Source organism: Aquarana catesbeiana, linkage group LG10 (genome assembly GCF_042186555.1).
Source record: "Aquarana catesbeiana isolate 2022-GZ linkage group LG10, ASM4218655v1, whole genome shotgun sequence".
Taxonomy (NCBI): Eukaryota; Metazoa; Chordata; class Amphibia; order Anura; family Ranidae; genus Aquarana; species Aquarana catesbeiana.
In genome coordinates this window covers 7,459,371-7,485,441 of record NC_133333.1, presented here as the reverse complement: position 1 = coordinate 7,485,441, position 26,071 = coordinate 7,459,371, and the positions used below count along the sequence as shown (strand labels likewise).

Sequence of the window (26,071 nt, the reverse complement as noted above, 5' to 3'; positions counted from 1 at the left end):
TTAACCTTCTTGGGCATGGAGATCACCAGAGCTTCACAGGTTGTCACTGGAGTCCTCTTCCCCTCCTCCATGACGACATCACGGAGCTGGTGGATGTTAGAGACCTTGCGCTCCTCCACCTTCCGTTTGAGGATGTCCCACAGATGCTCAATAGTGTTTAGGTCTGGAGACATGCTTGTCCAGTCCATCACCTTTACCCTCAGCTTCTTTAGCAAGGCAGTGGTGGTCTTGGAGGTGTGTTTGGGGTGGTTATCATGTTGGAATACTGCCCTGCGGTCCAGTCTCTGAAGGGAGGGGATCATGCTCTGCTTCAGTATGTCACAGTACATGTTGGCATTCATGGTCCCCTCAATGATCTGTAGCCCCCCAGTGCCGGCAGCACTCATGCAGCCCCAGACCATGACACTCCCACCACCATGCTTGACTGTAGGCAAGACACACTTGTCTTTGTCCTCCTCACCTGGTTGCCCCCACACACGCTTGTCACCATCTGAACCAAATAAGTTTATCTTGGTCTCATCAGACCACAGGCCATGGTTCCAGTAATCCATGTCCTTAGTCTGCTTGACTTAAGCAAACTGTTTGCAGGCTTTCTTGTGCATCATCTTTAGAAGAGGCTTCCTCTGGGACGACAGCCATGCAGACCAATTTGATGCAGTGTGTAGCGTATGGTCTGAGCACTGACAGGCTGACCCCCCCCCCTAAAACCTCTGGCAGCAATGCTGGCAGCACTCATACGTCTATTTCCCAAAGACAACCTCTGGATATGACGCTGAGCACGTGACCTCAACTTCTTTGGTTGACCATAGCGAGGCCTATTCTGAGGGGAACCTGTCCTGTTATACCGCTGTATGGCCTTGGCCACCGTGCTGCAGCTCAGTTTCAGGGTCTTGGCAATCTTCTTATAGCCCAGACCATCTTTATGTGGAGCAACAATTCTTTTTTTCACATCCTCAGAGAGTTCTTTGCCATGAGGTGCCATGTTGAGCTTCCAGTGACCAGTATGAGAGAGTGAGAGCGATAACACCAAATTTAACACACCTGCTCCCCATTCACACCTGAGACCTTGTAACACTAAAGAGTCACATCACACCGGGGAGGGAAAATGGCTAATTGGGCCCAATTTGGACATTTTCACTTAGGGGTGTACTCACTTTTGTTGCCAGCGGTTTAGACATTATTGGCTGTGTGTTGAGTTATTTTGAGGGGACAGCAAATTTACACTGTTATACAAGCTGTACACTCACTACTTTACATTGTAGACAAGTGTCATTTCTTCAGTGTTGTCTTTTTTTTTCTTTCTCCTTTCTCTTTCTCCTGCGTCTGTCTCTGTGTATCTCTCGCTCTCTCTCGCTCTCTCTCTCTCTCGCGCTCTCTCTCTCTCTCGCGCTCTCTCTCTCTCTCTCGCGCTCTCTCTCTCTCTCTCTCTCGCGCTCTCTCTCTCTCTCGCGCTCTCTCTCTCTCTCGCGCTCTCTCTCTCTCGCGCTCTCTCTCTCTCTCTCTCTCTCTCGCCGCTCTCTCTCTCTCTCTCCCTCTCTCTGTTTCTCTTGCGCTCTCTCTCTCTGTCTTTTTTACACTCTGTCTGTGTGTCCCCCCCACCTCTTTAATTATCCACATTTATCTTAGATGCAGATAACTAGATGCAGTATCCCTTTCCCTTTTCCTGTATTCTCTTCTTTTCCTTTCCCTATCTCATCCATCTGTGTATCATCTCTCCATCCCTATTTACGGGTCTGTCTCTTCCTTTTCTCTCACCCCCTTTCCATCCTCCCCATCTCCCACCATCCAGTACCTCTTTTACACTTTTCCCTTCTGTGTCTCCCCAGGAGAGGAGAACCAGCCTGGTTGGTTGTGCCCCGAAGAAGAGAGAAAGACGAAAATTCCATTCTGGTCCCCCACCCTGGTCTGTCGTTTGCCCGCATTCTCCACCAAAGCCTCTGACTTACAGGTGAGCCGCCATTGGACAGTCTCTTACTTGGGGTTGGATCATAAGCCACACTTAGTTGCTACATTATCATTTCTATCCAGGCCTGGAGGAACACATCGCTTTACCTAATTAAAGTGGACCTGTCAATAACGTTACAAGTCATTATAAAGGTGTCATTGGCCTTTCCTAGGCTGAGATGATGTCATTAGTCTGCTGCTGGCAGGAGCAAGCATTTCCTCAGTCTCCTCTCCCATAGTGTCATTATCGGGGGGGGGGGGGGGGGGGGGGGTACTGTGATCTCTTTGAGAGATGATAAATACCTGGAAATGGTACACCTTACACGTTAGTGAGTATGTTGCTCATATCATGGAAAACCTATAGGATGACAGGTCCACTTTATCTGCAGGGGGCGTACATTTTCGTAATGTGTCTGGATAGAATGTATATTCTCTGTATGATTATTTTATGCTTGGAATCCAGAGGATGAAGATCTCCGGCATTGTACGTGGTGTACGCCGCGGCCGGTCAGGTTCAGATACCGACAAGGTTAAATCTTTCTTTCATCATCTTAAGAGGGAAGAAATGAATGCAAATTGTAATTGCTACACAGTGGCCAATCTTCCATAATGTGAAATAAATTGGATAGCGGGGGATGGGGGACGTGACTGGGGGCTTCCCATATAATCCAATGGCTCTTTTTTTTTCCGGCCACCAAAGGGGGGGGGGGGGGATGACGTTGGATATTAATAGGTTCTGTCCTCCCATCTCATCCATCTCTATATCTGGATTCATCATCTCATACGTGGACCCCCCTCTCCATAGAAAGAACAATGTTCTAATATAAAGCCTGTTGAAGGGGCGGCCATGTTGAGTCATTCCAGACCTCGTCTGGTGGATTCTGGGATGTCTCATGTACTAAACGCACCAAGTTTTTGGAAATATTGGCACCCGTTGCACAAAGTCAAGGAAATTTCATACTGAAGCAAAATTCTAGTCCCCAGGACAAAGCCCACAATGTTCCCCAGGTGGTCCCACCCAGGGCTGGGACAAGGGGTGGGCAGGAGGGGCGGCTGGGCACTTTGGCATCATGTGAAGCGGGGGGGGGGGCACCACAGGGAGAGTAGGGGGAGGGGATGGGCGACGGGGTATAATTGGTTCTAGGAGTGCAAATTTAATGAGGTGTGCTGAGGAGTGGTGATTTGGTGGGATTTGTGCTTAGAGAGGGATGAGGGGGGAAGGATTTATGCTAGGAGGAGGAATTGGGGAGGGGGGGGGGGTTGTGCTACAGAAGTAAAACTGTAGAGGGGAATTTGTGCTAGTAAAGATGTTTTGGGTTTTTTTGTTTTTTTTTTTTGCACTGAGAGGGGAAATTTGTGGGAGGGATTTGTGCTAAGAGGGAGGATTGGGGGAGGTGACTTTGTGCTGAATGGGGCTGATTTGAAGTGTGTGTGTGTGTGGGGGGGGGGGGGATTTGTGCTTGGAGGGGGGATTGAGGGGAGGGACTTTGTGCTGGAAAGGGGATATTTAAAGTGTGGAGGGGGATCTTTGCTTGGAGGGGAAATTTGAAGGGTAGACTATTTGTGCTTGGAGGCAGACATTTTTTTTCTGGGGGGGGGGGGATTTGAGCTAGTGGAGATGGGGGTGTACTTGTGCTAGAAGGGGACATGTGTGGGAGGGTTTTGTGCTAAGGTGGGGGGGTTGGGGGAGAGCACTTTGCACTGGAAAGGGGGGGGGGGGGTGGGAGATTTGTGCTTAGAGGGGGACTTTTTTTTTGGGGGGGGGGATTTGTGTTGGGGGCATATGGGGAAAGAGAGGATTTGAGCTGGGTGGGGAGCAAAGATTTGTGCTGGGAGGGGGAATTTTATCAGGGGGTGGATTTGTACTGGAGGAGGGGGAAATTGTACCTGGGGGTGAGCATGCTTTTCTTATTTTTTTTTTTTTTTTTTTTGGGGAGGGATTTTTGCGGACACACAATGCTCGTGCATCTTGGTGTGTGTGTGTGTGTGTGTGTGTGGGGGGGGGGCACAATATGGCATGTTCTCCCTGGGCTCAAGGTGACCTTGTCCTGGCACTGGTCCCGCCCACTTGGTGGAGTGGTCCGCCCAAACTCCCCCTCTGTTGATGATGCAGGGACCACTAACTCGGGGCTCTCAAGCACTGAGATGAATGCCCTATGGTCTTACTCAGTGCATGCATAGTAACTCAAATAAGGGTGACCCTGTGATCCCGGGACACGGCATCATTGGGATAGAGGTCCAGGATGTGGGACTATGCCAGTAAATTTGGAACAGTTGGCATCTCTGAGAATGCCTGGAGCGTTAGGAGTGGTTTAGACTGACAGAAGCCCTGTTATTGACTGCTGAAGCTTGACCCCAACACCTTAAAGAAATCATACAATCTGATTGTACAATTGTCTTTTATGTGTATTTCAAGACAACCTTTTATTACTGTGACTTCTTTCCCACTTTGATCTTGCCTTGTGATCGTTTGTGAGACCACAGCAATCCCCTTCCCCTGTTATTGTGTCCAGGACATAATTCACCTCTTCTTCAGTCTGATTTATCCTCTGTTCTTCTTACAGCTGGGTGGAGCCATTCACACACCGGTACAGAGCTCCCTTCTGGGCTTCTCATCCGTCAGTACGTCACTGCCTCAGGGCTACTTATGGGTAAGTTACATTCAGTTTTTTTTTTTTCCTGAAAATTTAGATTATTATGAGCAGTTCCCACCATCTCTGTGCTGAGTTCCGGGGTCTGTACACCCGCTGTGCCCATTATGAGGGGTTCCCACCATCCCTGTGCTGAGTTCCCGGGTCTGTACACCCGCTGTGCCCATTATGAGGGGTTCCCACCATCCCTGTGCTGAGTTCCCGGGTCTGTACACCTACTGTGCCCATTATGAGGGGTTCCCACCATCCCTGTGCTGAGTTCCCGGGTCTGTACACCTACTGTGCCCATTATGAGGGGTTCCCCCCATCCCTGTGCTGAGTTCTTGGGTCTGTACACCCGCTGTGCCCATTATGAGGGGTTCCCACCATCCCTGTGCTGAGTTCCCGGGTCTGTACACCTACTGTGCCCATTATGAGGGGTTCCCACCATACCTGTGCTGAGTTCCCGGGTTTGTACACCTGCTGTGCCCATTATGAGGGGTTCCCCCCATCCCTGTGCTGAGTTCCCAGGTCTGTACACCTGCTGTGCCCATTATGAGGGGTTCCCACCATCCCTGTGCTGAGTTCCCGGGTCTGTACACCTACTGTGCCCATTATGAGGGGTTCCCACCATACCTGTGCTGAGTTCCCGGGTTTGTACACCTGCTGTGCCCATTATGAGGGGTTCCCCCCATCCCTGTGCTGAGTTCCCGGGTCTGTACACCCGCTGTGCCCATTATGAGGGGTTCCCACCATCCCTGTGCTGAGTTCCCGGGTCTGTACACCTGCTGTGCCCATTATGAGGGGTTCTCACCATCCCTGTGCTGAGTTCCCGGGTCTGTACACCTACTGTGCCCATTATGAGGGGTTCTCACCATCCCTGTGCTGAGTTCCCGGGTCTGTACACCTGCTGTGCCCATTATGAGGGGTTCCCACCATCCCTGTGCTGAGTTCCCGGGTCTGTACATCCGCTGTGCCCATTATGAGGGGTTCTCACCATCCCTGTGCTGAGTTCCCGGGTCTGTACATCCGCTGTGCCCATTATGAGAGGTTCCCACCATCCCTGTGCTGAGTTCCCGGGTCTGTACACCCGCTGTGCCCATTATGAGGGGTTCCCACCATCCCTGTGCTGAGTTCCCGGGTCTGTACACCCGCTGTGCCCATTATGAGAGGTTCTCACCATCCCTGTGCTGAGTTCCCGGGTCTGTACACCCGCTGTGCCCATTATGAGAGGTTCTCACCATCCCTGTGCTGAGTTCCCGGGTCTGCATTGAGACTATTTCATGGAGGTCTTACTATTGGGGTCACCAAGAGATTCAGCTTAATTTTGTCTAGAGTGGTCTTGTGGCTTCCATACAATACAGATACATTGTGTTACTTTTGTATATAATAAAAGAAGGAAATTATTCTTTTGGATTGGTTGTACATCTTGTGACCCGGGCAGTGCAGATGCTCACCAGACCTTTTGGTCCCTCTCTGCAGGTCGGTGGTGGTCAGGTAGGGGGAGTCGGCCAAATTCAGATCTTCTCTCTGAACCACACCACCCCGCGGATGCTGAAGGCCTTCCCTCTGCCATCCTGCATACTGTGCGTGGAGAATGTGTGCACCAAGGAGAGTGAGGAGACCTCGGGAAAACGAAGAGGATTGTACGTTTTCACCCGTGCAGCCGGCGGTGTGTGTGGGCCTTCAGGACGGGAGGTAAGAAGAAAGGGTGCGCTAAAGTTCTCCATCAGTGATGTCACAGGGATATGGGCCAATCAATTGTGATGTGAACTTTGACTGGTTAATATTGAACTCCAGTCTTACCTTTTTTTTTTTTTCTCCACACTTTGTAGCAAGTTGATTTCTCTCCATTCCCTTCAAACTTGTATCTCCGCAATGTGACCCTGTGAAACCGCAGCAGCTATCGTTTTCTGCCTGAACGACTTCAATTTATCCCCCACCCCCTCTTCTCCTGTCCTGTACTGTCATTGTTTGCCCCTCCCCTCCAATAATTTTGTTGCCTAGCATTATATGAAAGAACCTATCCCTGGCATCCCTTAAGACATGCATTCTCCCGTGCTGGTGCAGACTCTAGCTGTGCAACCTGCTGATCATTTGCTTAATTGCAAATCAAACAGCTGATCAACACATTGCACAGCTAAAGTCTGCAGAACCTACTGAACAGCCTGGAGGATCATGCATATCTAAAAGGATGCCGGGGTGCTGTTCTTTCATATAACATACTGTATTTTTTTTTTTTTTTTGGCATTGATTTTTACTTTTTTGTACCCACGACCTCTGTAAAGCATTAGTGCAGCATCTGGTGTGCTGGATCTTTCTCCACTATGTATTTCACTGTATCACCGTTGGCCAAGCACCCTCCTATATAAGATGAAGGGAATGGTGTGGGATGGATTATTTTTCTGTAGGTTCAGTCTGATGCGCCTGAAGCACGACCGAATAAGATTGGCAGCATTTCTGTTGCTTTGCCTTTCCCAGGATTGGTCTATTATCTGCTTCCAGAAAGGTATAGGAGCTTGTATCAGGATGACAAACTGATCCTGGGAATGGCACGGCGATGGTGGCGCTGCCCGGAGGGGGCACTAGACTAAACCTACCTACAGAAAATCAATCCACCCCACACCATTCCCTTCACAGCGTAGAGAAAGATGTTTGGCTTACAGTGATACCATGAAATAGGCAGCACATTAGATGCTACCTCATTGCTTTACTGGGATCCTAGGTATTACAAATACAGAGAATATATTGTAGAAAAGGCTAAGCTCCACCAACATTTCATAAGCGCAGCATATTGGTAAATAACCAGCACACCAGATGATACCTTGATGATTGGTCATAGTTGCAAAAAGTCCAGGTGCAAAGAGTAAACTTCAATGTGAAAAAATGCATAGTTCCACCAATGTTTTAGAGGCAGAATGGACTCCTTCCTCAGCTTTGCAGACCAGTTCATTGTGCCCTTTAAAATGTTGGTGGAACTATGCTTTTTTTCCACCAGCATAGGCCCACCAACATTATATGGGTACAATGGACTGGTCTACAAATTTGAGGAAGGGGTCCATCGTGCCCATAAAACATTGATGAACCTATGCTGGTTGGAAAAGCATAGTTCCACCATTTTATGGGCACCATGGATCCCTTCCTCAAATTTGCAGACCAGTCCATTGAGCCCTTAAAATGTGTTGTGGAACTATGCTTTTTTTTTTTTTTCCATCAGCATAGGTTCGTCAACTTTTTATAGGCACAATGGACCTCTTCCTGAAATTTGCAGACCAGTTCATTGTACTCAAAAAAACATTGGTAGAACAATGCTTTTTCCACCAATATAGGGCCACCAAAGTTTTTCGGGTACAATAGGATCCTTCCTTGGTTTTGCAGACCTGTCCATCGTGCCCATAAAATGTTGATGAACCTATGCTGGTGGAAAAAGCATAGTTCCACCAAGACTTTATGGGCACAATGGACCTCTTCCTCAATTTTGCAGACCAGTCCACTGTGCCCTTAAAATGTTGGTGGAACTATGCTTTTTTTCCACCAGCATAGATTCGTCAACCTTTTATAGGCACAATGGACCTCTTCCTCAAATTTGCAGACCAGTCCATTGTACCCAAAAAACATTGGTAGAACAATGCTTTTTCCACCAATATAGGGCCACCAAAGTTTACACCAAAGGTACAATGGAACCCTTCCTTGGTTTTGCAGACCTGTCCATTGTGCCCATAAAATTCCAACAGCTTAGCTCCACCAGCTATGGTGGAACTATGCTTTTTTTTTTTTTTCCATGAGCATATGTCCACCAATGTTTTTACGAGCAAAATTGACCCCCTTCCTCAATTTTGTAGACCAATCCATTGTGCCTGTAAATAGTCGGTGAGACTATGCTTTTATGGCATTGAATTTTTATGCTTTGTGGTTGGACTCTTTATACCTATGACCTCAGTTATGGATTGAGGTGGTACCTGGTGTGCTGGCGATCTCTTAATATGTATTTAGGGGATCACAAGAGGGGGACCACCCTCCTTTTATGGTGTGAAGGAAATGTTAAGGGATGGATTGTTTTTCTGTAGGTAGGTTTAGTCTGGTGCTCCCTGAGCACAGCGGAATAAGACCTACACCTTTCTGGCAGCATCTCCATCGCCTTGCCGTTCCCAGGATCGGTTTATCATCTGCTTCCAGACAGGTATATGAGCTTGTATCAGGATGTATAACAGTGATGTCGAGATGAATAATATATGAGGACTGCGTAGTACCGTGCTGGGAGGAGGAGGACCTTGTGAGCAGTTTTTGCAGAGTTTGATATCTTTACATCTCTTGACAGATGAGACTGATTGCTCCTCCACTTTACACGAGGCATGAAAGGCCCCCCTGAACACCCACCTCCTCCCGTAACAGCCATCTTTTCTCTTCCAGCATTCTGGTGTACAGCAGCGTAGACACCGGATCCACCTGTTTAATGGCACTTCGGAGCCCCGGCCTACAACCTGTCCTCTGCCTGAGATTGAGCTACAAATACCTGTGTGCGGGGCTGCAAGACGGGACCTTGGCGCTGTACCCACAAAACCCAGGTGAGATGCCTACAATGCTTGTGGTGCTATCCAAAACATACTAGAACCCTGGTCTACTTTATACTATTAGATCTAAAACTCAATTTGCTTTGCATGAAGTGGGCAAATGTTGAAACCCTTGTCAGGCTTGTTGTCCGTGTCCCCGCTGGAAGGATTCACCATATAGGTTCCGGTGACAAAGGAAGTGTTAGGAGAAAAACAAATTTCCAGCTGTCACCAGAACAGGGGGGAGATCTTCCTATGGGGTCTTCTATTTAGTAATACCAGTCTAGGAGGGGATCTCACTTTTGGGAGATGTCCTTTCACTTTCTCTTGTGTCTCCAGAACAAAAATTGAAATCTCAACAACCGGACACAAATTGAAAATTAAATAATAAAGTGGAAACCCAACAGGGGTTCTGTCCATTCCCTACGCCATCCAAAATTACTAAAGTGTTTGCTGTTAGATGTACCTGTTATAAAGCTAAATGTTTCTGGACAATAACATCTATATGAGCTTGTTGGACATTCCTTTCCAAAATGGCGGACTGTAATATGAAGTTGCCCCCCTCCCCAATGGCCGTTACTTTGAATTTGGCCTTCCTCCCCTAATAGTCATTAATATGGAGTTTCCCCCTCCCCTTCCCTAAGGCCATTATTATTGAGTTGGTCTCCCTCCCTCCATGGTCTTTACCATTGAGTTGGCTTCCCCACGGCCCTTAATAACATCCACCACTGTTCTGTGAAGGTTTACCACAAGTTTTTAAGGGATGTTTGTTGCTGGATGAGATGACCTGGCTCACAATTGGTGTTCAGTAGGTTTGAGGTCAGGGCTCTTTACAGGACACTTGAGTTCCTCAACACCAAACTGGTCAAACCAGGTCTTTATAGCGCTGGCTTTGTACACAGGGACACAATCATGGTGGAACAGAAAAGGGTCTTCACTAAACTGTTACCACAAGGTTGGAGGAGCACAAATGTCCAGTGGTTCCCAACCTCAAGTACCGCCAACAGGTGATGGGAATTTCCCTTAGATAAAATTGCTGTGACAAATACCTAGCCATTGACAATGCTTGAAGACTGGTCCAACCATGTCTTTATGGTGCTGGCTTTGTACATAGGGGCACAGTCATGGTGGAACAGAAAATGGTCTTCACCAAACTGTTACCACAAGGTTGGAAGAGCACAATTGTCTATAATGTCTTTGTATTATGGAGCATTAACAAGACCCTTCACTGGAGACACCAGAACTTAACCATTGGGAGGCAGGTTTACATACTTATGGCCATATATTGTCTTATCTCTCTGATACATGAGAGGGTGGCCATAAAGATCCAAATCTGGGCCTGCGATAATCTGTCCATGTACAGTCTTAACTTTTTTTTTTTTCCTCCTCACAGCTGTTTTTCATCTTTGTATGAGTGGTTGCTGAACGTTCACCTTTGCGATCTATATTTTTTGGCAGTTATACTCTGGAGCCCCCTCAGTTTAAACTTTTTTTAAAACAATGGGCCAGTTTATGGCTCTTCAGACTTTAGGGGGGCTGAATTGTGGCCAGTAGGAGTAGAAAATGTCGCAGCATCAGTGGAAGTAAACAATGCCTCAGGCAGAGTCTGTAGTTGGTAGAAGGAAAAATACTGCTCCATCATTGGTATCAAAGGGAGGAATGGTGCCCCGCCCTTGGTGTCGGTGGGAGGAATGGTGCCCCGTCCTTGGTGTCGGTGGGAGGAATGGTGCCCCGTCCTTGGTGTCGGTGGGAGGAATGGTGCCCCGTCCTTGGTGTCGGTGGGAGGAATGGTGCCCCGTCCTTGGTGTCGGTGGGAGGAATGGTGCCCCGTCCTTGGTGTCGGTGGGAGGAATGGTGCCCCGTCCTTGGTGTCGGTGGGAGGAATGGTGCCCCGTCCTTGGTGTCGGTGGGAGGAATGGTGCCCCGTCCTTGGTGTCGGTGGGAGGAATGGTGCCCCGTCCTTGGTGTCGGTGGGAGGAATGGTGCCCGGTCCTTGGTGTCGGTGGGAGGAATGGTGCCCCGTCCTTGGTGTCGGTGGGAGGAATGGTGCCCGGTCCTTGGTGTCGGTGGGAGGAATGGTGCCCGGTCCTTGGTGTCGGTGGGAGGAATGGTGCCCGGTCCTTGGTGTCGGTGGGAGGAATGGTGCCCCGTCCTTGGTGTCGGTGGGAGGAATGGTGCCCCGTCCTTGGTGTCGGTGGGAGGAATGGTGCCCCGTCCTTGGTGTCGGTGGGAGGAATGGTGCCCCGTCCTTGGTGTCGGTGGGAGGAATGGTGCCCCGTCCTTGGTGTCGGTGGGAGGAATGGTGCCCCGTCCTTGGTGTCGGTGGGTTGAATAGTGCCCCAGTATTGGTGTCGGTGGGTTGAATAGTGCCCCAGTATTGGTGTCGGTGGAGGAATAGTGCCCCATCATTGGTGTCAGTGGGAGGAATAGTGCCCCATCATTGGTGTCAGTGGGAGGAATATTGCCCCATCATTGGTGTCAGTGGGAGGAATAGTGCCCCATCATTGGTGTCAGTGGGAGGAATAGTGCCCCAGCATTGGTGTCAGTGGAGGAATAGTGCCCCATCATTGGTGTCAGTGGGAGGAATAGTCCCCCATCATTGGTGTTGGTGGGAGGAATGGTTCCCCATTGTTGGTATCATTAGGAAGAATGGTGCCCCATCATTGGTATCGATTTGGAATAATCGTGCCCCAAGGACCAGATAAAGGCAAAGAAAGGGCCACATCTGGCCCATGGGTCATAGTTTGGAGACCAGTGCTCTAACTCTCTGTCCATTGTTTCCTCCCAGGAGGATTATGGGATCCTGAAAGCCCTTCCACCGTGCGGGTAGGAACAAGCCCTGTCCATGCCCTGCTGGCCCTGGATGACTGCATATGGGCCAGCTGCCGGAATCGAGTGACCGTGCTGGAGACAGAACCCCTCAAAGTCCAGGTAAATAATAAAGTTTTTTTGACCTGAAAAGTAATTTTTTTTTTAATAGATTTGTTGGGAGATAAAGTTCTACCTTTTTTTTTTTTATGTGTGTATCCAGGCAAAACTCACTTTAGCTAGGGGAAGAGAAGGGTAGAACCTTGTTGGTTGTATGCTACAGACTTTGCCACATCTATTTAAATAATAGGGGAACACAGAAATATAAAAACGACACTCAAATAACATTTTGTATTAAAAAACATTTATTATTAAATGCCATCGTTGAGGCCACCCCCTGCTTGACTTTACCAGAGGGGATGGGGCTGTTGTCTAGTCCAGTGCGGTGCTGGAAGCGGCCATTGTGATAATGCTGCAGAGGTCCCATCTCCATGACTAAGCTCCGAGTGGGTGGTGGGAAACACGTTGGAGGCGTGGCCTGGCTGGAGCCTAGACTGAGGAAGCCATTCATCCTCTCTCATCACGGGGGGTCTGCTCATGATGTGTGGATCATGAACTTTCTTCCTTGGAGACAAGAAGGTAGGAGGCTCACCTTGATGGCCCCTTCTACATCAAGTCCTTAAAGCCAAATTTACATTTTCAGTTGACATCCACTATCTACCTTCCGGGTGCATCACAGATTTCTTTAGGGATCAGCCACAGCCTGAGCAGAAAACCAAGGAAGGACCCTTGCTTTCTGTGTGGAAGCAGTGGTCTCTCTGCAGGGGTCCAACACCTCTAAATGAGTTAGATCCTCCAAGCAACGGGGCATATGCTTTGCTGATTTAAAGAGCTCTAGTTATCATTCAACAGGGGGGGGCGTGTCAGACCTCTGCGCAGAGACTGCTGCTTCCACATGGAGAACCAAGGTCCTTCTTTCATGCTAGCAAGGGACAGGCTTTTCTAGTCATAGAGAAAAAGTTTTTAAATCCAAGTTATTAATTTTTTTACTGCAGCGGGCAGATGTGCGCCCACTAATGGTTTCTGTGAGTCCCGTGTGCCACCAGAGAGCCATTGTGTACCCGTCCCAGCCGTAGAGTGCGCCCTCTATATATGACATACAACTTTCATTTAAAAATGGCATCTCGGTGCCGTACAGAACGGTGATCCTCCAGCAGCTTATCAGGAGTAAACAGAGGTAAAGTCGGCCCAGCCGTGTGCACCGAATGAGCGCCCCCCCCCCCCCCCCCCGCTCCTCCCCCTCCTCCTCCCGGGAAATTGGTTGTAGCGCCTGCGTCATGCTTAGTAACCCGGGCTCGGAAATGGCGCTCTGCTCCATTGAGTTCGCTCGTCGCTGTGCCTGGTAATGACAAAGTTGCAGTTTTATTGCGGGAAGAATTGTAACCCGGGATTTAATTACAACTATTGATTAGCAGAGGGAGGGGGGATGAAAATTAATTAGTCTTCGCCTGGAATTTCTTCCTCGCCTCTTGATTCCGTGCCCTGGGGGGGGAGGAGAGAAACTCTTCGGTGTGGAGCCGGCGTAATCTCCTGCAACAAGACATTAAAAAGGACCAGTAAATACATTGCTTATAGGTAGTCCTTTCTTCTACCAGGTGCAGAGAGATCACTGACCACAAGGGGGTGCTGTTATCACAAGCAACCATTAGATAACCTGATGGGGCTTCATTTAGGTTTGTGCGGGGTTCAGCCGCTGCCTGGTGGGTGGGTGAGGGGGGTATTTTCCAGGGATTGGCATTATTTGTGTGTCAGAAGGGCAGGAAATGGGAGCAAATCTTTCTTTTTATTGGCTGTACAAGGTTACGGACTGTAAAACTGTCAATTGTTATGGTTATTTTTACTTTATTTAAATGAAAAAAAAAATGGCTGTACAAGGTTACGACCAAAAAAAAAAAAAAAGTCAATTGTGACAGTATTTATTTTAATTTAAATAAATAAAGTAAAAATAAATGGCTGTACAAGGTTACTACAAAAAAAAAACGGTCAATTGTTACAGTGTTTATTTTAATTAAAATAAATAAAGTAAAAATAAATGGCCGTACAGGATTACAACCAAAAAAAAAAAAAAAAAAAAAAAAAAAAAAAAAAAAGGGCAATTGTGACAGTATTTATTTATTTTAATTTAAATAAAGTAAAAATAAATGGCTGTACAAGGTTGCGACCAAAAAAACGTCAATCGTGACAGTATTTATTTTTATATAAATATATAAAGTAAAAATAAATGGCTGTACACATTTACGATCAAAAAAACGGTCAATTGTGACAGTATTTATTTCTTTATTTTTATTTAAATAAATAAAGTAAAAATAAATGGCCTTACAAGGTTACGACCAAAAAAAAAGGGTCAATTGTGACAGTATTTATTTTAATTTAAATAGAGTAAAAATGGCCGTACAAGGTTACGACCAAAAAAAAAAAAAAAAAAAAAAAACGGTCAATTGTGACAGTATTTATTTTTATTTAAATAAATAAAGTAAAAATAAATGGCCGTACAAGGTTACGACCAAAAAAAAAGGGTCAATTGTGACAGTATTTATTTTAATTTAAATAGAGTAAAAATGGCCGTACAAGGTTACGACCAAAAAAAAAAAAAAAAAACGGTCAATTGTGACAGTATTTATTTCTTTTAATTTAAATAAATAAAGTAAAAATAAATGGCTGTACAAGGTTACGATAAAAAAAATGGTCAATTGTGACAGTATTTATTTTAATTTAAATAAATAAAGTAAAAATAAATGGCTGTACAAGGTTACGACCAAAAAAAAAAAAAAAAACGGTCAATTGTTACAGTGTTTATTTTAATTTAAATAAATAAAGTAAAAATAAATGGCCGTACAGGATTACGACCAAAAAAAAAAAAAAACGGGCAATTGTGACAGTATTTATTTCTTTTAATTTAAATAAATAAAGTAAAAATAAATGGCTGTACAAGGTTACGATAAAAAAAAATGGTCAATTGTGACAGTATTTATTTTTATTTAAATAAAGTAAAAATAAATAACCGTACAAGGTTACAATCAAAAAAACGGTCAATTGGGACAGTATTTATTTGTATTTAAATAAAGAAATTAAAAATAAATGGCCGTACAAGGTTACGACCAAAAATATGGTCCATTGTGACAGTATCACTTGACTCCCTAACATAGGCTCCATATGACTACACTGATAATCTGCTCCAGAAAGAGGAAATGGGATGTGCAGCTCACAGCAATACCCGAGTGGTCACTGGGACAGGAAGTAAAGGGAATCTCCACAATGGGGACACAGCAAATAATAGAGGTTTTAACCCTTCCTCCATCTTCCCAAAACCAAACCAAATGTTAATTTTCTACAACCACTCTTTTGGCTATTGTACTTTTTTTTTTTTTTTTTTTTTAATAATCAGATTTTATTTTTGAAATTTTTTTGCCAAATAGACACCAATAATAACCACCAAAAAAAAACAAACAAACATTTTAATCCAAAGTCAAATCAACATCAATACGGTTGATACATCATCATCTAGATTTTCTCAAAGTATTCAGGAATACAAAAACATCATATCAAAGAAAAAAATCAAAAAGGCGATTGAACTTTATAAACCCAAGGACCAGAGCAATTTTTACACTTCCACTATAGGTCTGTTTGTTATTTGAAGGAATGGCAAAGGATAAAGTCATACATATATTGAGGTTGATTTACTAACACCGGAGAGAGCAAAATCTGGTGCAGCTGTGCATGGCAGCCAATCAGCTTCCAGGTTTTATTGTCAAAGCCTCATTAAACAAGCTGAAGTTAGAAGCTGATTGGCTATCGTGCACAGCCGCACCAGATTTTGCGCACTCCAGTTTTAGTAAATCAACCCCATTTATTTATTTTTTTCTCCAGCAAAATAGTTTTTTGCAAGACAATATTGCCAAAAACTAATCATGTTGGTTTTCATTTTTATCTATGGATTGCATACATTTTTTTTTTTTTTTGCATTTCTTTTTTTTATAACTTACATCCTTTTTCTACAATTTTATCCCATTTATAAAATATTTCTGGGACAAAGAATGTCAAAGTCATTTGCCAGGCACTTTTTCTATTTTGCACATTTTTATGCAACCCTGAAAAAAAGTGGGAAAATTTTAAAATTAACGATAAAAAAAATAATTGAACATAAAATTAGAGGAAGAAGGTGTTAATTATAGATAAATGTTACCTGTTTAGGGGATCAAGTAGGGGTGTATGTATCTATCACACGAGCTGATCTAGGAGGAGGGCGGGACTTTTCTCAGAGCGCGGCCAAAGTTTTCACACTCGGCTCCGAGACACACAGCGGGAGACGCCCGCAGACAGTGTATGACATATAGAGGAGGAGGAGGGAGCGGAGCCACAGCTTGGCCCAAAGCGGCCCCAGGGCAGGCAGCCTACCGATCAAAAAAAATTAACGATAAATCGAGGAATTAATCTTTAATTTCCCCAGCCCTGATCGATAGAGAGAGAGAGTTATAGATAGAGTGAAAGCAAAAGATAAATACATTTTTATAACCACTTACCGACCGGCCACTGTATATATGCGTCCTTTTTTTGAAGATGGATATCTCGGTAACGGCAGCAGCTGCTGCCACAACCGAGGTATCCATCTTTAGGGCCGGCGGTTCTGTACACGATAATGGTGGTCTCTGCGGCGGGTTTGCCACCCCCCCTCCCGCCGCTCTCCCGCCGCTTACCGGAGCCGTCGGTAGCGGCGGAGGCGATCGGGTCCTTTCCCTTCCTCAGTATGGAGACGAGTGAGGCTAAGATGGCCCCCCGCCCGTCTCCATACTATAGGACGGCAGAAGCGACGTCATTACGTCGGCTCCGCCCACTTGTCTTAAAGGCACAATTGTTTTTGTGTCATTTTTTTCAAACAACTTTTTTTTTTTTTTTTTTTTTTGCATTAAAGTCTAAATATGAGATCTGAGGACTTTTTGACCCCAGATCTCATATTTAAGAGGTCCTGTCATGCTTTTTTCTATTACAAGGGATGTTTACATTCCTTGTAATAGGAATAAAAGTGATCCAAATTTTTTTTTTTAAACAGTAAAAAAAATAAAATATAAAGTAAAATAAATAAGAAAAAAAAAAAAAAATTTAAAGTGCCCTGTCCCGACGAGCCCGCGCGCAGAAGCGAACGCATACGCAAGTAGCGGCCGCATATGAAAACGGTGGTCAAACCACACATGTGAGGTGTCGCCGCGACCGGTAGAGCGAGAGAAATAATTCTAGCCCTGGACCTCCTCTGTAACGCAAAACATGCAACCTGTAGAATTTTTTAAACGTGGCCTATGGAGATTTTTAAGGGTAAAAGTTTGACGCCATTCCACGAGCGGGCACAATTTTGAAGCGTGACATGTTGGGTATCAATTTACTTGGTGTAACATTATATTTCACAATATAAAAAAAAAAAATTGGGCTAACTTTACTGTTGTCTTATTTTTTTATTCAAAAAAGTAATTTTTTTTTTTTTATAAGACCGCTGCGCAAATACGGTTCAAAAAAAAGTATTGCAATGACCGCCATTTTATTCTCAAGGGTTTTAGAAAAAAAACAATATATATAATGTTTGGGGGTTCTAAGTAATTTTCTAGCAAAAAAACCTGTTTTAAACATGTAAACACCTAAAATCCAAAACGAGGCTGGTCTTTAAGTGGATAATGTATCTTCAAATAACATGAAACCAGGGCAGGAAGGTGTTAATTAGGGCTGAATGTGATAAACGAAGGGTTAATAGGAGACTAAATATATACTATATATGTGCTGTGTAAATATTTTTATATAATTTTTCATTTGTAATGTTTGATGTCAAATGCAGATCAAAAGTCCCATTTTGCTCTACATAGGAACTATGAATACAATGTAGCAATAGACTGTTCTTGGTATATCCAGAGACTGCAAGTGTTGGGCCTCCTGCGCACTGGACGTTATGAAAACGCCAATAGCGTTGGCTGTAGAATGTCGCGTTAATGCGAGTTTACAAGTATGGTGTGAAGTCTGTGGCCGGCACATATTTGTAATCCCCCCCCCCCCCCCAGCCCTTTGGGGACGTTTCCCCTATGTCACCTCTCGTTCCTTCTTGTACAGAGTTTTGAGGCCATTCAAGATGAGGGGGTGAGCGTTACTCACATGATAAGAGCTGGCGGAGGAGTGTGGATGGCGTTCTCAGAGGGCTCATCGATACGTCTCTTCCACACCGAAACTCTGGAACTTCTACAGGAAATGAACATTTCTACCCGCACCTTGTCCTTGCCAGGTAATGCCTTCTTCTTGCCCTTGTTACTGCCAGGTAATGTCTAGGACGTCTTTCGCTGCTAGGTAATGCATGGAACTTACAGGGAGGGGGGAAAAAAGTATTTGATCGGCTGCTGATTTTTGTACGTTTGCCCACTGACAAAGAAACGATCAGTCTATAATTTTAATGGTCAGGTTTATTATAACAGTGAGAGACAGAATAACAAAAATATCCAGAAAAACACATTTCAAAAAAATTAAAAATTGATTTGCATTTTAATGAAATGAAAAGTATTTGATCCCCTATCAATTAGCAAGATTTCTGGCTCCCAGGTGTCTTCTATACAGGTAACGAGCTGAGATTAGGAGCACTCTCTTAAAAGGAATGCTCCTAATCTCAGCTTGTTACCTGTATAAAAGACACCTGTCCACACAAGCAATCAATCAGATTCCAATCTCTCCACCATGGCCAAGACCAAAGAGCTGTCCAAGGATGTCGGGGACAAGATTGTAGACCTACACAAGGCTGGAATGGGCTACAAGACCATCGCCAAGTAGCTTGGTGAGAGGGTGACAACAGTTGGTGCGATTATTCCCAAATGGAAGAAACACAATATAACAGTCAATCTCCCTCGGTCTGGGGATCCATGGAAGATCTCACCTCGTGGAGTTTCAATGATCATGAGACCGATGAGGAATCAGCCCAGAACTACACTGGAGAATCTTGTCAATGATCTCAGCTGGGACCATAGTCACCAAGAAAACAATTGGTAACACACTACGCTGTGAAGGACTAAAATCCTGCAGCGCCCGCAAGGTCCCCCTGCTCAAGAAAGCTCATGTACAGGTCTGTCTGAAGTTTGGTAATGAACATCTGAATGATTCAGAGGAGAACTGGGGGAAAGTGTTGTGGTCAGATGAGACCAAAATCAAGTTCTTTGGCATCAACTCAACTTGCCGTGTTTGGAGGAGGAGGAACGCTGCCTATGACCCAAGAACACCATCCCCACCATCACACATGGAGGTGGAAACATTATGCTTTGGGGGTGTTTTCTGCTAAGGGGACAGGACAACTTCACCGCATCAAAGGACCGATGGATGGGGCCATGTACCATCGAATCTTGGGTGAGAACCTCCTTCCCTCAGCCGGGGGATTGAAAATGGGTCTTTGATGGGTCTTCCAGCATGACAGTGACCCAAAACACACGGCCAAGGCAACAAAGGAGTGGCTCAAGAAGAAGCACATTAAGGTCCTGGAGTGCCCTAGTCAGTCTCCAGACCTTAATCCCATAGAAAATATGTGGAGGGAGCTGAAGGTTCGAGTTGCCAAATGTCAGCCTGGAAACCTTAATGACTTGGAGAGGATCTGCAAAGAGGACAAAACCCCTCCTGAGATGTGTGCAAACCTGGAGGCCAACTCCAAGAAACGTCTGACCTCTGTGATTGCCAACAAGGGTTTTGCCACCAAGTACTAAGTCAAGTTTATCGAAGGGATCAAATACTTATTTCACTCAATTAAAATGCAAATCAATTTATAACTTTTTTGAAATGCGTTTTTCTGGATATTTTTGTTGTTATTCTGTCTCTCTCACTGTTAAAATAAACCAACCATTAAAATTATAGACCGATCATTTCTTTCTCAGTGGGGCAAATGTACAAAATCAGCAGGGGGTCAAATACTTTTTTCCCCTCACTGTACCTCTGTCGCTGCTGGATAACACCTGCCCCTTTCAATTCAAAACCTAGAACTTGCCCCTGTCACTTTAACACCTGGGACCTGCCCCTGTTCTTGTCAGGTGACACCTGGGACTTGCCTCTCTCACTGCCACGTAATGCCGGGGACTGTCCTCTTTTTGCGCAACGCCTGGGACTTGCCTCTGTCACTTTTAATGCCAAGGACCTGCCCCTGTCGCTTTTAAAACGTAGAACTTGCCACAATCACTTTAACGCCTGGGACCTGTCCCTTGTCCTTGCCTGGTAACACCTGGGACTTTCCCTGTCACTTTAATGCCTTGGACCTCCACATGTCCTTGTCGGGTAATGCCTGGGACCTCCACATGTCCTTGTCGGGTAATGCCTGGGACCTCCACATGTCCTTGCCGGGTAATGCCTGGGACCTCCACATGTCCTTGCCGGGTAATGCCTGGGACCTCCACATGTCCTTGCCGGGTAATGCCTGGGACCTCCACATGTCCTTGTCGGGTAATGCCTGGGACCTCCACATGTCCTTGTCGGGTAATGCCTGGGACCTCCACATGTCCTTGTCGGGTAATGCCTGGGACCTCCACATGTCCTTGCCGGGTAATGCCTGGGACCTCCACATGTCCTTGCCGGGTAATGCCTGGGACCTCCACATGTCCTTGCCGGGTAATGCCTGGGACTTTCCTCTCTCACTTCCATGTAATACCTGTAAAAATTAAACCTGAACTCTGGGCAAACCCCCAAAAACATGTTGCTGTAACTGCTTCAAAAGTGTTCAGTGGAGATGGTCTATCTTTTACATAATTGCCAATCGAGTTGCCGTCGTTTTAAATTTGCACCCTCCATCAATCCAACTTAATGTTTATGTTCACAATTTACATCAACCATTTAATTTTTTTTTTTTTCTTGCATCTGAATTTATTATTGAAATGGGAATAAAGCTCTCCTAAAGAAAATGCCTAATGTTAGTTAAATGTACGTAATGATGTTACATAATGGTTGCACGAAAGCAATATCTTTTTAATCAGTAGACTTTGCTGATTATATTTTGGAGTAATCAAAGTGGGGGGGAGGGTGTGCTCAAATGTCATGCTGGGTAAAAATTACAAACAACTGCTTTTTATTCAAATTTGGATTTATCCCCAATTAAAAAAAAAAAAATTAATTAAATGTATCCAAACGTTCTACCAATTTAAAGCCCTATTCCTCCCCCCCCCCCCCCCCCCCAAAAAAAAAAGATTTCTAATATGTTGGGGTGGACTACAAAAAATGTTATAAATATATTATTATAGAATTGAAAGTGTGTGGAACATCATCAAATAGTAAAAACCCATCATGGGACTTGAGGGAGAAAAGGTCCCGGGGACTCAAGCAGTTAATGCTAGTGACAGACCACATGATATACATCATCCTTTTTTTTTTTTTTTGTTTGTTTTTTTTTCCCGTAGTTCCCATAAATTCATTAAGTTAATCTTTGTGGCCCCTTTTCTGGATCTGTAGCTGGCAGATCCCTGGAGGTCTGAGCCCGCTGCCTGTAGAGAAGGATAATGAGGAATAATTAGTCGTCGATAGAACGTTGATCTGTGCAGGAAGAGCCAAAATAAAAACACTTCATCTAAATTACCAAAACACAAATTCTGGAAAAAGTTTTAGTGAGTCTATTTATGATTTTATAGGAAACTGAAGGATTACTGTTCCATGGTCTGTCTACCCCCCCCCCCCGGTACCGGGTGCACATTGTGCAGCCCCCAGGTGTGCTACAGCTCCACTATTAAGCAGATGTTTTGTCTCCACAGCAGAGAATAGATAATTAGCGGAGATGAGTTGTCAGAGCGCGGATGAAGGGCCAGCTTGATGTCTGTCCTGGGGTTGGATGTCAAGCTGAATGTTTGGGATAGCGAGTATGCAGCTAACAATACAGTACAGATTGGCCGAGACCCCTCTCCCTGGCTCCCGCCTGGAGATAATCATCAAGCGGTAGGCATAATCTGAGCTGGCACCCTCAACATGTTAATCCCTGGCAGGAAGCGAGCGCCTTTTTTTCCTATCTGATGTGTTCTTGTTTTTCCAACTAAAAGGTGCAGCAGACCTAAGTTGGTTTTGTAGCTCCTTCTGTTCCTGCATCCCCATGTCATCTTCTCCCCCCCCCCATATCTTCTCTCCACAGGGCAGAAGAATCCCAGAGTCACCACCCTGATGATATGCCAGGGTTTGCTTTGGGTGGGCACCGACCTTGGCATCCTGATCACATTACCTGTGCCAAAGTTAGAGGGCATCCCCAAAATTACAGGTAGGTGTCTTGTCTGTTGTGCTAGCTCTGGTTTTCTGTTGACTGCTACCTACAATTCAAAAACCTCCATTCTTGACTAACATGTTTTTGGTTTTTGTTTTTTAAAGTAGACCTATACGGTACCCTTTCCTTTCTTTTCTCCATAAATTCTTCTCCCTGCTGCTGCTAGTTACATGGCCAGTTTCCAACACATGCTCATGGATGTGGTCTTCTGATGAAAAGGAGAATTGGTTAAGGCAAAGCATCTACCTGAATGACACCCTCACTCTTTGGCTGAAATAATATGGCTAAATAATCGTCTGGTGTTTGGTCATGTGACTGGCACCAGCAGGGAGAAGAGTTTTAGGGTAACAGTATTTCTGACCCATGCCAACATCTCTTTGCTTGGAGGGGTAATTTTCTCCAAGGGAAGTTCTGCTTTAATGCCTGCAGGAATTTAGCCTTCACCCTAACCAACCTTCAAATCTGCTCTCTAGTCATTCCAACCTTTTGGTCCTTGCATATACAAGTATTTTGTTCATGGTCCTAGCCTTGCAACTGAGCCCATGGGAGGGTGTCTAGGCACGGCAGTGCAAGTGGAAACCAGGCACTTACTACGCCAATTCCAGATGCTGATAGCTGGCATTTGATAACTACATGACAAGAAACCCCCAAAAAAAGGGAAAAAAAAGGTGTTGGTTGGCTAACGGAAATTGCTTAGATATTTTGTAGCATTTTTACTTCTGTCTGGGCCCCTGATAAAGTTCTCTTTTTACGTACTTTTTTCTAATAGCTGGAACAGGAAAACAGGGAAATTCCCTCCAAGGGAGCCATAAACCACCATGCAAAGCCAGGACCATGACTTGTATATGCCAAGACCAAAAGGTTGAAAAGACCAAAGAGCAGAGCAGAATGCACTGCTTATTAGGATGGAGAGCATATTCATAAAGACAATAAAGCAGGACACCTTTTGTAAGAATATTGCTTTTAGAATGGTTGGACCCTCAGCCATGGGTTCCAGTTTCCCCTCACTTCATGTGGTGGCTTCTTGTGCAACAGCCTATCACCAATACAGAAAGTCAGAGGGGTGCTTTAAAAGTAATATTCAGGATGGACCTACCTTCAGTCACTTTGGGGTTGTGACACAGATTCTGCTCCCTTGAAAGCAACGTGTTCAGGCACAGCTTTTGATTGGCTGTCTTTGACCATGCGTCTGAATATGGGTCCGAGATATGGAGCTGAGAGGAGCTCTTTCCCTGGCGTCTGTACTGTGAGTGCAGGCCAGGTAAAGAGCTCATCTCGGTTCCAAACCACCGTTGAGCAAAGGATGGCTCCCATGAAGCCGCACATCAATGCAGACCCACTGGTATTGGAAGGAATGGCGGTCTCAGCCTGGGCTCCGGTCAGGCCATGCCACAAGGAGTCATGCCATTCCTTCCAATACCAGTGGGTCTGCATTGATGTGCGGCTTCATGGGAGCCATCCTTTGCTCAACAGTTGTTTGGAGCCGAGATGAGCTCTTTCCCTGGCCTGAACTCACATTGGAGGTCACAGGATTGGTTTCCCTTCGGTGCGGCACACATTTTCCATATTCAGATGCACTGTCAAAGCCAGCCAATCAAAAGCTGTGCCTGAACACAGATTCTGCTCCCTTGAAAGCAACGTGTCACAACCCCAAAGTGACTAAAGGTAGCCCTGAGCTGCTGTTGGGCAAGTATTTCACACCCAAAAGTTAAGGCTGTGATAAAAACTAGCTGAGATCTTGGTACAGTTGAGGTCCCCTTTAAGATAAATCAATGCTACTAAAATCTGAACTACTAGTTTTAAGTGGAATTACCCTTTAATAACGCTTTTTTTTTAAAAAATTATCTGTCTGTCGGAACAGGAAAAGGGATGGTCTCATTGAATGGACACTGCGGCCCGGTCCAGCTCCTCACCGTAGCCTGCAGCACGATGGCGCCCGAAGCACTGCGTACTGAACAAGGCTCTACAGAGGATGTAAGAGAAAAGGAGGCCGCATCAGAACCAAGAGACACCGCCAACTGCCCTTCACAAGAGCCGGCCTCCGACAACCTCCCCCCGTCACGCAGAAAAGGAATTCTCCTTCAGTATCGGCTTCGGGGAACGTCGCATCTGCCCGGCCCTCATCTTTCCGCCAGGGAGGGCTCCAGAGGGGACAACAGCACCCTGGAGACCAGCGAGGAGGATGGCTCCATTTATGAAATGACAGACGATCCCGACGTCTGGTTTAGGAGCCGGCCATGCGCCAGGGACACAAATCGTAAGGAAATCACTTCGGTGGTCATCGTGTCTGGTGGACCTGGCTATCGGAACTTCAATCCTGCCAACAGTAGCAGTCAATCATCCGGGGACACGGACAGCACGTTGCTGATGTGGCAACCCCCCCTCCTCTTATAGCCTCTAGGGTTCCCTCTGCGCAGAGGGGGGGGGGAGCAAACAATGCTGTTACGTTTTGTCGTTGGGTACGAATTTCCCAGATGGCCTGCAAGGAGTATTTTTGATCCTTGACTGGGATTTGAACTCGTCTGAACAGGACGCAGGAATTAGGTGGTAAATTATTTAACAAATTCTTAAAGCGGACCTTGGAGTACAATTCAAGCTCTGCAATATAACATTCAGACCTCCTCCCTCTGTAAAAATCACCTAATTTTAGTAGTTCCAAAATGTACAGAGTTATACTTGCCTTATTACTGTCTTCTGTATCCCTGGGCGTAACATAACCGTCCTTCCAAGAAGATTCCTGAGGAATGCAGAAAGAGCAAAATCTCGTGAGAAGACACTCCTGTCCTCTCACTGCTCTGTACTCCCCGGGATCTAGCCTGAAGGAGTGAGATGTCATCCTCGCCTTCGAACCATGGGTGGAAGATGAGGGTGAGGATTTTTAAAGAGGAAGGGGGAGCAGACAGTATATGCAGACCTTGTGTATTACTGCAATGTCTGCTTTAGGTCATAGGACTGAAAATCCATTTGCACTTTGTCTTCCAGTGCTCCTTGTAGTCAGTGCAGTCTGCGGGTGTGTTGCGGTATGTTGTAGGATGGTTCTGGGCAGTGCTGAAAATGTAATTATGGGCGATTAAAGGACCAGAAAACCAAACTTGTAGGTTACGTTCGTTTGTAAGGCCTACTAATACTCAACTGCAGTGACAATGTGGGATGTTTCTACACTATGTGGCCAACAAGATTGTGGGCACCTGACCATCACACCTTTTATGAGCTTGATGGACATCCCATTCCAAAACCATGGGTATTAATAATATTGAAGTGCCCCTCTTTGTTCTAAGCCTCCACTCTTCTACAAATACTTTCCAGAAGATTTTGGAGGGTGTCTGTGAAAATTTGTGCCCATTTGTGAGGTCAGGTGCTGATGTTGGATGACAAGACCTGGCTCACAGTTGGCATTCCAATTCATCCCATAGGTGTTCAGTAGGGTTGAGGTCAGGGCTTAAGTTCCTGCACTCCAAACTGGTCAAACCAGGTCTTTATGGAGTTAGCTTTGTACACAGTCATGGTGGAACAGAAAAGGGTCTTCACATAACTGTTACCACAATGTTGGAAGAGCACAATGCTCTACAACCTTAGTTCTCAACCTCAGTCCTCAAGTCCCCCCAACAGGCCATGTTTTGGGAATGTCCATTAAAATAACAGGCGTAAATACCAAGTCATTGACGTTGATTTAAAAGCATGACCTATTGGGGGTACTTGAAGACTGAGGCTGGGGACTTGAGTCCCTCCACACCAAACTGGTCAAACTATGTTTTTATGAAGCTGGCTTTGTACACCGGGGCATAGTCATGGTGAAACAAAAAAAGGTCGTCACCAAACTGTTACCACAAGGTTGGGATAGCACAATTGTC

The 26,071-nt window shown here is 45.5% G+C and overlaps 1 protein-coding gene and 1 long non-coding RNA gene across 2 annotated transcripts in view; one reads left to right on the top strand and one right to left on the bottom strand.

Moving 5' to 3' along the window:
* Window positions 1-1,826: 1,826 nt before the first annotated feature.
* Window positions 1,827-25,311, top strand: LOC141110275 (rho guanine nucleotide exchange factor 10-like protein; the record flags this gene model as incomplete). Its single annotated transcript, XM_073601563.1, is given in 9 exon segments — window positions 1,827-1,948; window positions 4,509-4,595; window positions 6,057-6,203; window positions 6,205-6,272; window positions 8,985-9,139; window positions 11,913-12,055; window positions 18,080-18,248; window positions 22,095-22,217; window positions 24,082-25,311. Coding segments are annotated over 9 exon segments (1,547 nt in total), but the record flags the coding sequence as incomplete, so codon positions are not given.
* LOC141110278 (uncharacterized) overlaps window positions 13,249-26,071 on the bottom strand; it is a 72,928-nt gene continuing 60,105 nt past the window's right edge. The window contains exon 4 of the long non-coding RNA XR_012236262.1: window positions 13,249-13,522. This is a non-coding gene — a long non-coding RNA (uncharacterized lncRNA). The remainder of the gene's footprint in view (window positions 13,523-26,071) is intronic.